Genomic DNA, 16795 nt, shown 5'->3' with positions numbered 1-16795 from the left:
AAGAGCAGCAGCTTTTTTGATGCTGCGGACTCTTGCTATTAAAATATTAACAACAATTCGAGGATTTGATCGTCTGATTGTTGATTTGGAAGTAGTGAGGGTAAAGAAAGCGATGAAAACTGTTTATAGTTTTCGCATTCAAGGAACTATGAGTAAATCCGTAGTAAATTAAATTTCATGTTCACTTTACTCCATGCGACTTCGGTTGACAAAAATGACGTGGCAGCGTGAAGTCTTCTCAGGACAAAGATTGATCCTTTACCGAGAGCAAATATTAAAACCTTTTTTTCTTTTTTTTTTAACCTTCTGTAAAAGATCAATTCTCATACCCTGTATGCTCGATGATTCATTTGTCATGAGCGGGAAAATGAACAACAATTTGACCAAAATGCATTTGTGATAAGAATAGTTTCACAACCTTTCAAACAACCAGTGTCGATAATTAGACACCATACTTGTCATCTACTTTTTTGCTCTAGGGCTTTTTCGCTTTCAAATCTCATTTTAGGTTGGGACGTCTGGCACTGAAAGACCTCAATTAAAGACGGATATGTTTTGTTTGAAAACGTGTAACTGAACTATAGCCACCTCAATCGCCGTATTAGTGGTAGTTAGCTCAGCAGCTCAACAGTGACTTGCTTTCTTTTTTTTGCCTTCTTTTTTTTTTTGTTGTTTGGTTGTTGAATAGTCTACAACATCGAAAAAACTGCTGCTCTTATGAAATTGGCGCGAAAACAGGATGCGCTCTTCAGTTAATTTATTCCCCGCGTAAATCGTATTTCGCATACTTATGCCTTTCCGCACGCCATTCCACATACCATTCCGCAAACTCTTTCCGCCTTTTACCCTCACCGTCCTATCAATTAGGAACATGGGTCTACTTTCTTCCTGGCAATTCGCAAAAGCTCCAAGACTCCGTCCACATGTCACGTTTTTGAATTGTATTTGCCCTTCCTCAATCTATTTTCGTCTAAGAAAGCAAGAATTTTTGTTGTTGTTGTTGTTGTTGTTTTCTTTTTTTTTTTTTTCGTTTCGCCTGAGGCCCACACGTATCCGATGAAAACGGAACTTTTCGAAAACGATGGCCGTTGAATTCGACTCGTGACATCTTGGTTTTTGGTGAGCGTTTTTTACCAGACACATGTGGAAGGGCAAATATGTGGCCAGAGAAATTGTGGACAGAGAAATCTTTTAAAATGGAAACAAGCTCTTGCGTTTTCAAACGAAAACGCGTACTTGTATTCTACTTGTACTTGTAAACGCGGTCGAAAATTCTACACCGTTCATACGAAGGGCTCTCCGGGAGATACCCGAGATCTTTCATGTTGAGTGCTGCCCAACTCTTTATACTCAAGCCTGTTTTCAGACCAAACATACGTTTTTCCCAACTCCGATTTCAGATGCCGGTTACTCTTCCCGGAACACAGAGGCGGGTTTTTCATGAATAAGATTATCACATTTATTGACTTGCGCTGAACTTGGAATGGTTCAAAATGTGATGAATAGGCCTTATCACGGTTTTCGACGCCATTTTAAAGAGTAGGCAAACACGTCTTGCAATAACAGTGTTCGTATGGAAATCCGATGTCAAATAGTTTTCATAAAACATTGCTTCTGAAAAATTTGTGGATTGGAAACTTTAGCCACTATGCAAAGGATTTTACAGAAAATAACTGAGGAATGCAGCCGTGCTAGAAAGCATCTAGTTGCGTTTTGACATTTCCATACATTTGTCTTTATAGCGAACCAGCCGTGAACTGCTACTAAAAATAGTTCGCTGGAAAAAATACAGGGAAATGTATGGAAAGTTCAAAACACGACTGGACGCTTTCTGGCACAGCTACATCCCTCCAATTTTTTTCTTAAAATCCTTTTGCTAGTGCCAAAGGTTTCCAATTCATGAATTTTTCAGAAGCGATGTTTTATGAAAACTATTTGACATCGGATTTCCATACAAACACTGTTATTTCAAGACGTGTTTGCTTACTTGTCAAAATGACGTCGAAAACCGTGATAAGGCCTATTATTATGACTGCATCATTACTCACCTCCGAATTATCTTTGATGTCCTGAGCAGAAACAGGATGCTTTTGTAAGGTTTCACGAAAGCTGTGAGCCTGTTTAGTTAACGGTAATTCAAAGTTAGCCAAGGTGAAATTTAAACTATGTTATCTTTGATTTAACGCACTTGCCTGTTATATTTTTCTTCTTACTTTTTTTTTTTTATAGAAAGTCAAATTATTTCATTGTTTTTATTGTTGTGATTGATGCAATAAAAAATTCAATGAAATTTTAGTTGAGGGATTACTTCAGTATTGAATTAAAAAAAAAAGCCGAATTAATCTCGATATATTTTTCTCTGTAGTATACGCAGCGTTTAAAATTGTCTGAGTACTAAGTTAGTGTATCTTTAATTTACCTTTTGTTTTTATTTTCTTACAGGGCTCTGACTGCCCTATACAAATATGCTAAAATATAAAACAAATACAAATACGATTATTGGCAGGAGTTCAAAATGTAATTTCAGACTGTGCACAGGGAGAAAATATTCTTGAGAGATTACAGAACCGAGTGTCAGCACCCGAAAACTGGGCACCTCAAGATCAATATATTATACCTCATATTGTTAGTAACAAATATTCTGTTCAAGAACGTGAATAAAATAAGAAGTTTACAAGAAAAATCTCAAAGAAACCCACCTTTTCATTAACCTTACTTCCAAAAATACACAACACAGCAATTGAGCACGATAGACAAAGACTCCAATACAGGTAACCGATAATGAAGATCACGTCGGTTTCGCTGGACCAATTCTTCATAGCCTTTGTAAGCTGATATATATTGATGCAGATCAGGGGTATGTCCGACGCAACCTTTATAAACATTAGCAATGAGAACACCTTATTTGCCAGCTCGACCACGTCGCACAGTTTCAGGTGCTCTTGCCGTAAGCGCCCAATGGCGAAGGTGTAATGTGGGTCAGTGCTTGATGTACTGACTTTCCTCTTCAGCACTTCAAACATCCTTTCCAGGACCAAGCAAGTTACGCAAAAGACCAGCAGTGGTAAAACCCAAGCAAAGGAATCAACGACTCCGAAGACCATTTCCATTACCCTGATTACCAAGTGACCTTCCCATGGTTTGAAAACAGAAACTGCTCCGTTGTTGGAAGCCGAAAGGATGATGACGACAACAGAATTGATCACAGCTACAGCGCATGCAAAGGCTAGACCCTTCAGTGCCTTCGACCTCAAACCCTCAAGGTCGTCAGTTCTTGTTTCAAGAAAACTGGAAATAAACTGCGCAAATCTAGATCGCCTGTCATATGTCAGACTGAGCACAACAAAGCAAATTGTGCTGCTACAGGCACACTGAACGAGCCAAATAGTATTCACCAATATGTAGAGGACAAAACTCAACCGAGACGAGAAGCCTTGGTAAAAAAGACTTGTTACCGATAACAGCACAAGCGCCCATTGACCCAACACAACCATCGCACTGTAGTACCGCGAAATGTAAAACTTTCTACGCGGGCCTGCATAGTTTGTGAACGTGGTTTCGCCAAAGAGTTCCCCAGCTAGTTTCATCGCGCTCAAAATCGGGCCGAAGATCTTCGTCAGCTGCTTGGAGAGATTTGTTTTCATCTCTTCGTCTCTTCGACATTGTTCAGGACCAACTTCACTATTTTCTCCACGGTCAGCTTCTAGCACATGCACTAGTGTTTGCGGCATCTTGTTTAAGACCAGTTGAAGCTATGGCTCCGAACAAATCTAGTTACAAAATACGCATTTCCATGATATATAGCAGGTGTTCCATTGGCAAATAACGGAGTGTCAATTAAAAAGCAGCATTACATATTGAAGTGTAAATAATGGTATTCTAATAGCGTCACGACAGCTTTCAATTCCTCTTCATGTGAATCTATCACTACACATGTATACTTAAGCAAGCTGAGAAACTTCCATTTTGCATTTCTATACGAAAGCTGTTCTGTCAAATGATATTCGTTTTTAATAACTCAGTGTTTTTGACATTAACTTCCCATACTATTAATTATTTATTATCGAAAAAAGTTAATCAAAAGTGTATTGATCCTGCTGATTGCTTACTTTAGTTATCTGTTCTACCAGAAGCTAGATAAAAAGGTTGAAAGGTTTTGCAACAACTTTAGATGTTCGTTGGGCTGACAGTTTACTAGATGAAATACAGACTTTCATCTTTCTCAAGATGGATATATTTAAACCCCTGACTTTTAAAAGCTGTTCACTCTTACCGCTTTTTTAATGATATTCTGAAAAGTAATTTATGTTTTATTCCGTAAAGTACTTTATTGTTTTAAAAAAATAAGCCCTTTGGGGTACTAATTAATCTTACCTTGAAAAGGCATCGAAGTGTATTTCAGTGATGTATTCAAAAACGTGGAAATAAAAAACCTTAGACTTGAACCAGTTTTAGAGAGGTCTTAGATCTGAGGGTTTTTAGGTGTCGTAGCTTTCGAGGCCCCCTGTAAAACAGTATTTATGAACACGCATTAGCTTTTACTCTTTGTGAAGTCATTGTTACATGTACTTCTTTTGTGCTTTCTGCAAAAATCGACTCGAAGTGTATTTCAGTGATGTATTCGACAACGTGGAAAAATAAAATATGCTAAATTTCTTTCGAATATCTATGCAATCTTCGCTTATGTAAATAGTTGTTTATTGTGCCGTATATAATATACGACTTTATTTTTATTTTTATTATCAATTGTTTTTCTCTATTTCGGAGAAACTGGTTATACAGCGCTACTTTTGTAAATCTGAGGTAAAATAAAGGTGATGTGATGTGATGTGTGAAAAAAGCTGAAACTTAAACCAGTTTTAGAGAGGTCTCAGATGGGGTCGTAGCTTACGAGATCCCCTGAAAAACTATTTATGGACACGTATTAGCTTTTACTCGAGAAATTCGTGCGCTAAAATGTTCTTTGTGAAGTCATTGTTACGTGTATCTTTTGTGCTTTCTGAAACAAGAAAACAACTGTCCGCAGAGGTCCGTCTGCCCATCAGTAATATTTCAAGTTGTCGGTAACTGCACGAAACATCACCCGCAGATAGAATAGGTCGATATATTCAAAGGTTTTATACTGTTTTTAGTGCTTTATAACCCCGTAGTACTTATAACTTCTTAAATATCAAGTGTTCCCTCATTAACAGAGTAGACCACAACAACTAAGTTGATACTTTTTCTTGTTAACAGTTTGGGAATTCGTCACAAGAACATCTCGCAACGGTAAATGTAAGTGAAGAATGATCATCGCTGTTTGATGCAAACACTGTCTTCAGTTTACTTCTCCAAACAGTAATACGCAGGGAACAAATTCGCAGATGTCATTGTTGCAGAAGCTTAATTGTCTTCACGATAATATCTTCCAGTTTTTCTACAGGCCAGTCGGTTATTTTATTTGACATTTAATGACTGGCAAAGAGGGACTAAACGTCAACGAAAACCAAAAGCAACACACAGCATAGGTGAAGCAGCCATAGTTTATTTGACCAGATATTTACCAATATAACATATTGTCTACCTCTTGTTAGGACTGATAAGTGCACTACTAAGGGTTAAAGAATGGACTAAGCGTAGAAAGCATAAACTTTCTGGATGTGCGCTAGGGTTCAACATATGTGTTATCGAGCTGGGCAGAGGACTTAATGTTGTATAAAAGGAAATGAAACTCTTCTTTTACTGACATATTGTCTCAATATTGAATTAAACGCTTGTAAATGTGAAAATGTGAAAGCTGTCACAATGTGGGTTTACTGTGTCTTGCATCCACAAAGTTATTGCTTTTTGTTGTTGTTGTTGCTGTTGTTGTTGATGTTTGTTTTTGTTTTGGTTTTTTACTCCATACATTTGAGTGAATGCTGCAATTGTTTGTGCTTCTTATAAATTCTCTGTGAACAAGTTAAAATTGCTATCGATATTTTGAAGGTCCTGTGAGCTTGTAGCATTACACCGCGTTCTAGAAAACGCCTCGAAAATGGATACCCGTTCTATAACAGGGGTCCCAAAATCATTGGATTGTTTGCAAGGTTAAAATAGTTAACAATATATTATGTCTTGATTTTGCCATAGTCAAATCCTACATGAGTTGTTCTACAATTCTTCCCCAGGATACGGCTTAAAAACGACTGTTAGTCTCATGATACACTCTTGTAAATACGTTAATAGTTCGAATGTTTACCAGAAAGCCGTTAGATTGAATCGTTCATGGTGTTATTATTATTTTTTGTTTTTTTTTTGTTTTTTGTTTTTTGTTTGTTTTTTTGTTTGTTGTTGTTGTTGTTTTTTACTGAAACGTCTGAATACTGCAATTGTTTGTGCTGCTGTATAAATTTCATGCGAATAAGTTAAAATTGTTATCGATATTTTGAAGTTCCTATGGTTTGCAGCAATACACCGCGTTCTAGAAAACGCCTCGAAAATGGATACCCGTTCTATACCAGGAGTCTCAAAATCTTTGGATTGTTTGCAAAGTTAAAATAATTAATGATATTATGGCTTGATTTTTCAAAAGTCAAACCCTATATGAGTCGTTCTCCAAAGTTTCTCCAGGGCCCATTTGTTCAAAGCCCGATTAAGCTAATCCTTGATTGACAACAACTTTGGTTCGAGTTTAATTACGCAACAATAAAGATTTTTCAAAAAAGATTTTTGTTCCTCAGTTTTAACGTTGACTTTTCTTTACCACTAGCTTAAATGTCGTAGGTATAAGCTTGTCGCATGCGACAAAGTTGTACCGTGTAGATCGCCCTTTACAAATACACTGTTACAATACTATTTTGCAATGCTGAAAGTTACTAAAGATTAAAAACCAAACGTTTTGGACTAATCAAGTCATCTTCAGGGTAAAAAGACCGTCTGCTACATGCATATCTTAGATGTTTTAGGTGATCCCCGATGGGAACAGTTGCGCTACATAAGGATGGACTTGTTTGTTCAGACTGGACCTCCATTGTTGGATTATCAGGCCTTCAATAATTCTGCGCTTGTGAAAAGATTGCGCCGTACAAAGTATTCGCCAACTAAAGCAATGGGTCCGATTCTCGCGTAGGTGAAGGACAGGTTCAGAGTCATTAGAGGGGTTCGAATGTTCATCGATTCGCACCTCTACAATTCTCCTGGTGTCTCCGATGTAATCAATGTTCACCGCAGGAACAGTCCCCTTTGTAGACCACATGTGATCTGTGAGTGTTTTTGTCTTTGAGATTGAAAAGACTTTTGATTTGTCTCGTTTGCCAGACGACGATGAAAATGTGTTTGAAACCCGTGAAATTGTTCAGATTAGAGATTAAAGTTTTGCTAAGTTTTTAATTTCTTTTGCAGTAAGGGAGCTTGAACTTGATCACTGTGTGAGAAATAAAAAAAACGCTTTGGCATCCTGCATTTAGAAACGTTGTTTCCAGTGTTTGGATGTCGCTAACAAAATTTGAAGAGATGCACTTAGCTCTGTGGAGGGCACTTCTGCACTGTTCCCATCGGGAATCACCTAAAGCATATAAAATTTGCACGTTGCAGACGGTCATTTACCCTGAAGATGACTTGATTAGTTGAAAACTTTTGGTTTTTAGTTTGATCTTTTTTTTTAACTTTTTAGTCTTGTAAAATAGTATTGTAACAGTGTATCCCATGTCTGAAAGCAACACCAGTGTACATAAACAAAATCCCAGGTAGTCCAACAAGTTCAGCTTGGTAAAGTTATTAGCACAGCAAAGTATGATAAGATGATTCCAGCGATCTGAAACGAAGCAAAACATCGGTTTAAATGGTGATATATAAACTTATTTTGCGATATCATATTAACATTTTGCGCTTCAAGCTTTCTTAATGGTCATTAATCTAAAAGGAAATCTCGAGCCAGATTCGCGAAGCCCTCCTACGTTAGGAGGTATCCTAAGTATTGCTTCTTGAAAAAATTTTATCGTGGGGTTTAACAAAAGCCTGTTGTTAATCATAACATGTCTCTTCACTTAGAACGGCTTCTGGCTCCCAGTACCGTCGTGTTGCTCCAATCCAAGATGGCGACGGTTGCTCGAGGGTTGCGTGACGACGCCAAGAACGGCTGTGACGACTGTGTCAGGAGAACTCGAAAATAACTTTTCTTTAGACAGACTTCTAATTTATTGGTAAACACTGTTTACAATCATGGCTGAATCATGTACCACTTGGAGCCGTTCACAAAATAACTACTTCTTACTTGGTGAATTCTTCTATACTTTTTGCCCTGTTCTTCAATAATAATGTGCGATTTTAAAAGACGCTGTAGATCACACCACCAAATAATCCTAGAATAATCAAACTTACCGTAAAAAAGAAAGACTTGTTAATCACTGACAGTCCTCCAACGGACAAACCGATGGGCTCCCCCTGGACATGCGCAATGAACAGCATCAGCTGCAGAAAAACAAATTTTAAAAAAAGTCAACGGCTATAATTATAGTCATAGATACCGAAAAGTTATCCTGTCAGTTAGGAACATGTGTCCTTTTTCTGTCTGGCAAAAGCTCTGTGGCCTCGTCCACACGTCGCGTTTGGAATTGTATTTGCCCTTCCTCGCGAATCTATTTTCGTTTGAAAACCTGAAGGGTTTTTTTCCGTTTTTGTCTGAGGCCCACACGTATCCGACGGAAAACGGTTACCGATAAACGGATTTTTTCGAATTTTGAATTTGGAAATGTTGGCTTTTGAGGAAAGGAGAGGAGAAACCGGAGTACCCGGAGCCATTGAATTCGACCTCATGACGTCTTTGCTTCCGAGAAGTTCCGTGTTCAGATGTCAAATATTTCCACTCTGGAGAGTGTTTTTGGAAAGTTGCGTTTTCGGAGAGCGTTTTCACCAGATACCTGTGGACGGAACACCAATCCGTAGAGAAACATTTACGCGTTCAGACAAAAACAGATACGTGTGGATGGGCAAGTGCGGTTAGAAACGCTACTTATTGAAAGTACGGCAAGTAATCGTGGTAAGGTACCATATAGTCACCCACATAACCCTTACCCTAACCCAAACCCTCCATATAGTCACCCTTATCTTACCATCAAGTATAAAACTAATACTTTGGGTCTAACTAAAAGTTCTAAACCGTTTGTATCAAGGACCGTCCGGGAGATATTCGAAATCTTCGGATGTTGGAGTGCGACCGAAGAGTTGTTTTCAGGCAAAACATGTAACTCAATTTCAGATACTGGTTACTCTTCCCGGAATGCAGAGGTTTTTTCATGTATAAGATTATCACATTTATTGACTTAAGCTGAACTTAGAACGGATCAAAACATGATAATATATCAAGGCATGATTACTCACCTCCGAATTATCTTTAATGTCAGAAACAGGATACTTCTGTAAGATTTCACGAAAACTGTGAGCCTGTTTAGTTAACGGTAATTCAAAGTTAGTCAAGGTCGAAATGAAAGCTATGATGACTTTGATCAACGCACTTGCCTGATATATTTTCCTTCTTCCTTTGTTTTACAGAAAAGTCAAATTATTTCATTGTTTTTATTGTTGTTCTTGATCCAACAAAAAATTTAATGAAATTTAAGCCCTCTGAATTAATTTGCATACATTGTTCTCTGTAGTGTACTGTGTGTTAAATAATGTCTTAGTCCTAAGTGAGTGTATGTTTAATTTACCTCTTTTTGTTTTTGTGTTTTTTACAGGGATCTGAGTGCCCTGTAAAAAACGGTAAAATATAAAACAAATACAAATACGATTATTGGCAGGTTAACAGCTTCCGATGAAGCTGACTTCCTAGAAAAATCAGTCAAAGAAAGACAAGACCTCTGCATGTCTAAGGGATTATGCTTCTCCCGTCTTGGCCCACGCCACACAGCAAGACACTGCAAACATAAAACCCAGTGCGAGTTATGCAAGAAGCCACACGCAACCGTTCTCCATCGTTTCCCACCCGAAGGGAAAAACGAAGTAAGCACGAAGGAAACCGTCAAAGCCACAAATAATCGCGTGAACTGTAGCGACACTACAACCTCCATGATCCTTCCGGTATGCATTCACCACAAGGACGACCCAGACCGCCGAGTTAAGGTATACGCCGTGCTAGATGATCAGAGTGATACCTGTTTCATTACCGATGACGTAACAAGCAGTCTTGGAGTAACTGGTCCTGCCGTAAAGCTAGAGCTGGGTACCATGCAAGCCGTAGAGAACATTGACACACAAAGAATCGACGGTCTGATTGTATCACACTTCAACCGTAAAGTCGACATACCTCTCCCTAAGGCATACACCAGAAGTCATATACCAGGCCTACGTGGACAAATCCCTCGCCCTAAAGCCGCCCTCAAATACAAACACCTAGAGAGAATTGCCGAAGAGATTGCACCATACGATGAGCATTTAACCATCGGCGTATTGACTAGCAACAATTGTGTTCGTGCCCTAAATCCAAGATGCGTAATCCCTGGAAAGTCAAATGACCCCTACGCCATACGCACGACATCGGGTTGGGGAGTGGTAGGAGCTAAGAGCCATGCATAAAACGTAGGGGAGACAGCTGAATGCCACCGCATCGCCACACAAGAAATAGTAGGGATAATCATTCCGCCGGCATTTTCATCCCCTTGAACAATTCTAAGTAGATCATGGCCCCCTCGTCCATAAAGAGAATGTTCGAGCAGGACTTTTCGGAAACACAAGAAACTAACCTGGTGATGTCGCAAGATTTGAAGGTCATGATTATAACTTCTGACGGCATTCATAATGCAGAAGATGGACACGATGAAGTTCCTCTACCGCTTCGCGACAAAAACCGTCACTTACCATGCAACTGGAAGCTTGATGAAGCTAGACTAAAGCAGCTAGGTAGAAGATTCGTCAGCGACCCAAAATACAAAGAGGATTATGTAGCATTTAGGCAGAAAATGTTGGAAGACGGCCATGCAGGAAAGGCCCCAAAGCAACACAAAACAGCGTGGTACATTCCTCGTCATGGGATGTATCACCCTAAGGAGCCCGGGAAACTACGAGTAGTCTTCGATTGTTCAGCGGAGTTCCAAGGACATTCCCTTAATCGCCAACTGTTGCAGGGACCTAATATGACGAACTCTCTGATTGGTGTTCTGTGCCGTTTTAGACAAGAACCCGTGGCATTTGCCTGCGATATCGAGGGCATGTTCCATCAAGTCCACGTCAATGAGGAGCATCGCGACCTTCTCCGCTTTCTTTGGTAGGAACAAGGAGACACCACAAAGGAACCAACAGAATACAGAATGACGGTGCACCTGTTTGGCACCACTTCGTCCCCTGGCTGCGCTAACTTAGCCCTACGAACCGCTGCCGACGATAGTGCAAACGACCTAGGAATAGAAGCAGCTAAATTCGTCAAGGAGAATTTCTATGTTGATGACGGGCTAAAATCACTTCCCACGGTGCCAGAAGCTATCGATTTGATCAAAAAAGGCACTGAAATGTGCAGAAGAAGCGGCTTCAGGCTCCACAAGTTCACATCCAACAGCAAGGAACTTGTCGAGTCCATGCCCGTAGCATCACGCACAAAAGGATATCAAAGAAATTGACTTGAACCGTGACCGGCTTCCTCCTGAACGCGTGCTTGGCGTAGAATGGAGAGTCGAAAACGACCCGTTTAAGTTCCGAAACATCCTTAAAGATAAACCACTGACAAGGCGTGGCATCTTATCCACAGTAAGCTCAGTTTATGACCCGCTTGGTTTTGCTTCCCCCTTTCTGCTGCGAGGGAAAATAATATTGCAGCTACTATGCAAGGAAAACATCGGTTGGGACGATGCTATACCTGGTGAACTACGAATCCAGTGGGAGATGTCGCGAAGTGAACTTCCTCTCCAGGTAATGATAGAAGTTCCAAGATGTTTCAACCTTAAGGAAATGGGTAGCCTCAAGAAGATCGAGTTACGTCACTTCTCGGACGCTAGCACAGAAGGATACGGCAAGTGTTCTTACCTCGGTCTTGTGGACACAAGCGACCAAGTGCACGGTTCGCTGGTGATGGGGAATTCACGCGTGACCCCTCTAAAGCCGATCACCATACCGCGCCTGGAGCTATCAGCCGCCCCGGTGTCCGTCAGAGTTAGCGACATGCTGAGACGAGAACTTAAATACAACGAATTAGAGGAAGTGTTCTGGACCGAAGGCAAGGTGGTTCAGGCATGTATCCAAAACTATGCACGTCGCTTCCACACCTTCGTTGCGAACCGAGTGCAAGAAATCAGGGAACACACCGCGCCAGAACAGTGGCACTACGTTGACGGAAAGAGCAATCCCGCTGACGACGCTTCTCGTGGTCTGGGTCCCAAAGACCTCCTGCAATCTTCAAGATGGTTTCGAAGACCTCCTTTCTGTGGGACCACCGAGTTAGCTGGAAGGACTCCGATAAGAGTGAACCCGAATCCCTCCAGCAAGATGACAAAGAAGTAAAGAAAGCATCCTCCTTAGCTACTAGCGTTACAAACAAGGAACAACCCATAACCCTGCTTCAACGCCTGGAATTTTTCTCAAGCTGGTCTAGAGCAAAACACGCCGTAGCTGTGTGTTGGCGATATCGAAAGATTCCACTCGAGCGAGCCCGTGAAAGGAAGATTACTACAGAAGGAGTAAAGACAAGATCTGCAGCATTCAAGTACAACTCAGTTAACGTGAAAGAGTTAATAAAACGCAGCAGAACAAGAAATCATAAGACACGTGCAGAAAGAAGCCTTCAAAGAAGAAATAAGTAAACTGAGGGACCTGGCGACAAAGGAAGAAGCTAAAGCAGTTAGTCCATTTTATCGTCTAGACCCATTCTTAGACCAGAACAACCTAATGAGAATTGGTTGACGCGTCAAACAAGCAAGCCTATCTCAAGACACAAGGTATCCTGTCGTCCTGCCAGCACAAGGACACATAAGCAAGATTTTAGCTCGACACTACCATGAGAAAGCTCTACATTAAGGAAAGGGGATCACCCTCAACGAGATCCGTTCCTCTGGCTACTGGATCATAGGTGGTGGTCGATGGTGTCTAGGCTGATCCATAAATGCGTCACCTGCAGAAGGCTCAGAGCAAAGGTCCAGTAGCAGAAAGTGGCGGATCTCCCTGCAGACAGCTAACACCCACCCCTCCTTTCACATACTGCGGAGTGGACTATTTTGGGCCTTGGTGCGTGAAAGAAGGACGCAAAGAACTCAAGCGATCTGGAGTGCTATTCATCTGTTTAGTCACAAGAGCTAGAAGTGGCCAACTCAATGGAGACAGACTCGTATATTAACGCCCTTCGCCGCTTCATATGCAGACGTGGCCCCGTGCGCCAATGGGTCAAACTTCATTGGAACACGAAGAGAACTTAAGGAAGCACTAGCCGAAATGGACCAAGAGATGTTAAAAGAAAACTGTGATCGGGTCGAAATTAAATTTAACGTCCCCTCCGCCAGCTACATGGTTAGGATCTGGGAGCGCCAAATTCGTACGGTGAGAAGTGTGCTCTCAGCTCTACTGGAAAGAAACGGCCAGCCAGTGAACGATGAAGCCCTACGAACCTTCATGTGTGAGGCAGAGGCAGTGGTTAACAGTCGACCACTAACATCACCAGGCTTGGCAGAAGCGCTCACTCCAAATCACTTGATAACTTTGAAGACAAATGTAGTTTTGCCTCCACCAGGAGTATTCAAGTCTGCCGACCTCTATTCAAGGGAATAGTGGCGACGACAACACCTTACCAACGACTTCTGGTGTCGATGGTAAAAAGGAATTTCTCCTTTCCTTGCAGGAACGGCAGAAGTGGACCCGCCCAAGGAAAAACCTTCAAGTGAACGACGTCGTCATCGTCAAAGAGGATGACATGCCTCGGAACCAGTGGAGAGTGTGCCGCGTTGTTGAAGCTCTGCCGGACGAAGATGGATTAGTATCCAAAGTGAAACTGGAAATTGGCAGTCAGAACCTAACATCAGACGGAAAGAGAGATCGGCCGCTGTCAACGTTGGAAAGATCGATCCACAAAATGGTGCTGCTGACGTCTACCCAAGATGAGTAAAGACCAGGGAATTCCCGTCGAGGAGCCATCACAGAAGAAACATACGAGTACCCAGTATAAGTGGGCCACGGACTTATAAACGATCAATAAGCTGAACAATAGACAATTCCTGTTATTATTGCAATTAAGATAAGTGCCAATTGAAGTAAATTAAGAAGTTAATTTAGGGGAGCCATGTAACAGCTTCCAATGAAGCCGTGAGGTGCAATTAATTTGATTGAGGTTTTCTCTATTAGCACCGTGATCAGCTACATTAGTTTAGGCAACACAGCTCGTGTTTCAGTTCATATAAGACCCCTTACGTTGAAGTACTTAGAGGATCCTTAGAAGACAGTTAGATTCACGTAGATAATCAAGACCCGCGAACGTTGGTAAGCAACAATTTACTTATGATTTAGTAATGATATTATCATAGTTTGTGATTCTGCAGCTAGGCTTATTGCCAATTATGATCGTTCTCAACTCTCTTAATAACCACGTGCGCATTGCATAATATTTGATTGTTTCAAGCTACGAGTGCAATTATACTTAGGTTCTTCTTTATGTAATAATTGCAGTTGACCGCTTCGATATAAGGAGACCAAAGTAATAGAAATAAAGGAATTTTGTTGATCCTATATTGGTCTGGTGAATATCGACTGCACGTAGCCAACCCAGGAACTGAACGTTTGATCCGTCAATCTAGCAGAAAAGAATCCATTACAGCAGGAGTTCACAATGTAACTTCAGTCTGTTTGCAAGGAGAAACTAAACTTGAGAGATTAACCGAGTGTCAGCACCCGAAAATCAATCAATCAATCGATCTACTTTGTTTAACAAAGGTGACATTTGATAGTCTGCCTGTGGCCCTCAAATTCCAGATCGAATTGGGATTTGGAAATGCTGGTTTTTGAGGAGAGGAAAGGGGAAACCGGAGTACCCAGAGAAAAACTTCTCGGAGCAAGGACGAGAACCAAAAACAAACTCAACCCACATATGACGCCGAGTCCGGGAATCGAACCCGGGCCACACTGGTTGGGAGGCGAGTGCTCTCACTACTTCACCATCCCTACTCCCCCAAGGCACTCAAGATTTAATATTATAATACCTGTTCAAGAAAGTGAATAAAATAAGACATTTAAAAGAAAAATCTCAGTGAAACCCACCTTTTCATTAACCTTACTTCCAAAAATACACAACACAGCGATTGAGCTCGATAGACAAAGACTCCAGTACAGGAAACCGATAATGAAGATCACGTCGGTTTCGCTGGACCAATTCTTCATAGCCTTTGTAAACTGGTATATATTGATGCAGATCAGTGGTATGTCCGATGCAACCTTTATGAACATTAGCAATGAGAACACCTTATTCGCCAGCTCAACCACGTCGCACAGTTTCAGGTGCTCTTGCCGTAAGCGCCCAATGGTGAAGGTGTAATGTGGGTCAGTGCTTGATGTACTGACTTTCCTCTTCAGCACTTCAAACATCCTTTCCAGGACCAAGCAAGTTACGCAAAAGACCAGCAGTGGTAAAAGCCAAGCAAAGGAATCAACGACTCCAAAGAGCATTTCCATTACCACGATTGCCAAGTGACCTTCCCATGGTTTGAAAGCAGAAACTGCGCCGTTGTTGGAAGCGGAGAGAATGATGATGACAACAGCATTGAGCACAGCTACAGCGCATGCAAAGGCTAGACCCTTCAGTGCCTTCGACCTCAAACCCTCAAGGTCGTCAGTTCTTGTTTCCAGAAAACTGGACATAAACTGCGCAAATCTAGATCGCCTGTCATATGTCAGACTGAGCACAACGAAGCAAATTGTGCTGCTACAGGCACACTGAATGAACCAAATAGTATTCACCAACATGTGGAGGATAACATTCAGAGACGAGAAGTCTTGGTAAAAAAGACTTGTTGTCGATAATAGCACAAGCACCCATTGACCCAACACAACCATCGCACTGTAGTACCGCGAAATGTAAAACTTTGTACGCGGGCCTGCATCGTTTGTGAACGTGGTTTCGCCAAAGAGTTCCCCAGCTAGTTTCATCGCGCTCAAAATCGGGCCGAAGATCTTGGTCAGCTGCTTGGAGAGATTTGTTTTCATCTCTTCGTCTCTTCGACATTGTTCGGTACCAACTTCACTATTTTCTCCCTGGTCGGCTTCTAGCACATGCACTAGTGTTGGTGGCATCTTATTTAAGACCAGTTATAGCTATGGTTCCGAAAAAATCTGGTTACAAAATATTAATTTCCATGATAACAGAAGGTGTTCCATTGGCAAATAACGGAGTGTCAATAAAAAAGCAGCATTATATATTGAAGTGTAAATAATGGTATTCGAATAGCGTCACGACAGCCTGCAATTCCTTCAATTCCTTCAATTTCTCTTCAAGGGAATCTATCACTACACATGTATAGTTAAGCAAACTGAAAACTTCCATTTCGTATTTCTATACGAAAGCGGTTCTGTCAAATGATATTCGTTTTTAATAACTAAATGTTTTTGACATAAACTTCCCATGCTATTAATTATTCATTATCGAAAAAAGTTGATCAAAACCGGTATTGATCCTGCTTGTTTACTTATCTATTTTAAAAAGGTTGAAAGGTTTTGCAACAACTTGGGATGTTCGCTGGGCTGACATTGTTTACTATACGAAATAGAGAATTTCATCTTTCACAAGATGGATATGTTTAAACCTCTGAGTAAAAAGCTGTTCACTTTTACCGCTTTTTTAATGATATTCTGAAAAGTAATTTATGTTTTATTCCAT

The 16795-nt window shown here is 40.9% G+C and overlaps 3 protein-coding genes across 4 annotated transcripts in view; all 3 read right to left on the bottom strand.

Annotated features, from left to right (window-relative positions):
• The window catches only part of LOC146484566 (uncharacterized), a 14696-nt gene extending 10821 nt beyond the window's left edge, over nucleotides 1-3875 (bottom strand). The window contains exons 1-2 of one of the 2 annotated variants that reach the window (XM_085104691.1): nucleotides 2700-3875; nucleotides 2049-2117 (exon numbers count right to left, since the gene is read on the bottom strand). In XM_085104691.1, the coding sequence (XP_084960817.1) occupies nucleotides 2049-2117; nucleotides 2700-3731 (1101 nt within the window). In that variant the 5' untranslated portion in view covers nucleotides 3732-3875. The remainder of the gene's footprint in view (nucleotides 1-2048; nucleotides 2118-2699) is intronic. The other variant, XM_085104692.1, reaches the window with a different exon arrangement.
• Nucleotides 1-5221, bottom strand: part of LOC146484565 (uncharacterized) — a 46816-nt gene extending 41595 nt beyond the window's left edge. Inside the window, exon 1 of the mRNA XM_085104672.1 lies at nucleotides 5161-5221. The gene's annotated coding sequence lies outside the window, so the exon portion shown is untranslated. The remainder of the gene's footprint in view (nucleotides 1-5160) is intronic.
• Nucleotides 5222-6258: 1037 nt separating this feature from the next.
• LOC146484564 (uncharacterized) lies at nucleotides 6259-16319 on the bottom strand. The gene is made up of 4 exons (XM_085104693.1): nucleotides 15184-16319; nucleotides 9340-9402; nucleotides 8341-8430; nucleotides 6259-7774 (listed from the first exon to the last, which is right to left on the bottom strand). Exons 1-4 carry the CDS (start codon nucleotides 16210-16212, stop codon nucleotides 7721-7723), a joined length of 1236 nt encoding a protein of 411 aa, XP_084960819.1. The 5' UTR covers nucleotides 16213-16319; the 3' UTR covers nucleotides 6259-7720.
• Between the last annotated feature and the right edge of the window lie 476 nt (nucleotides 16320-16795).

This window comes from Pavona decussata, unplaced genomic scaffold (assembly GCF_977016875.1).
Source record: "Pavona decussata unplaced genomic scaffold, jaPavDecu1.1 SCAFFOLD_32, whole genome shotgun sequence".
Lineage (NCBI taxonomy): Eukaryota > Metazoa > Cnidaria > Anthozoa > Scleractinia > Agariciidae > Pavona > Pavona decussata.
Note: the sequence above shows the minus strand (reverse complement) of the source record. Positions and strands in the feature narration are given on the sequence as shown.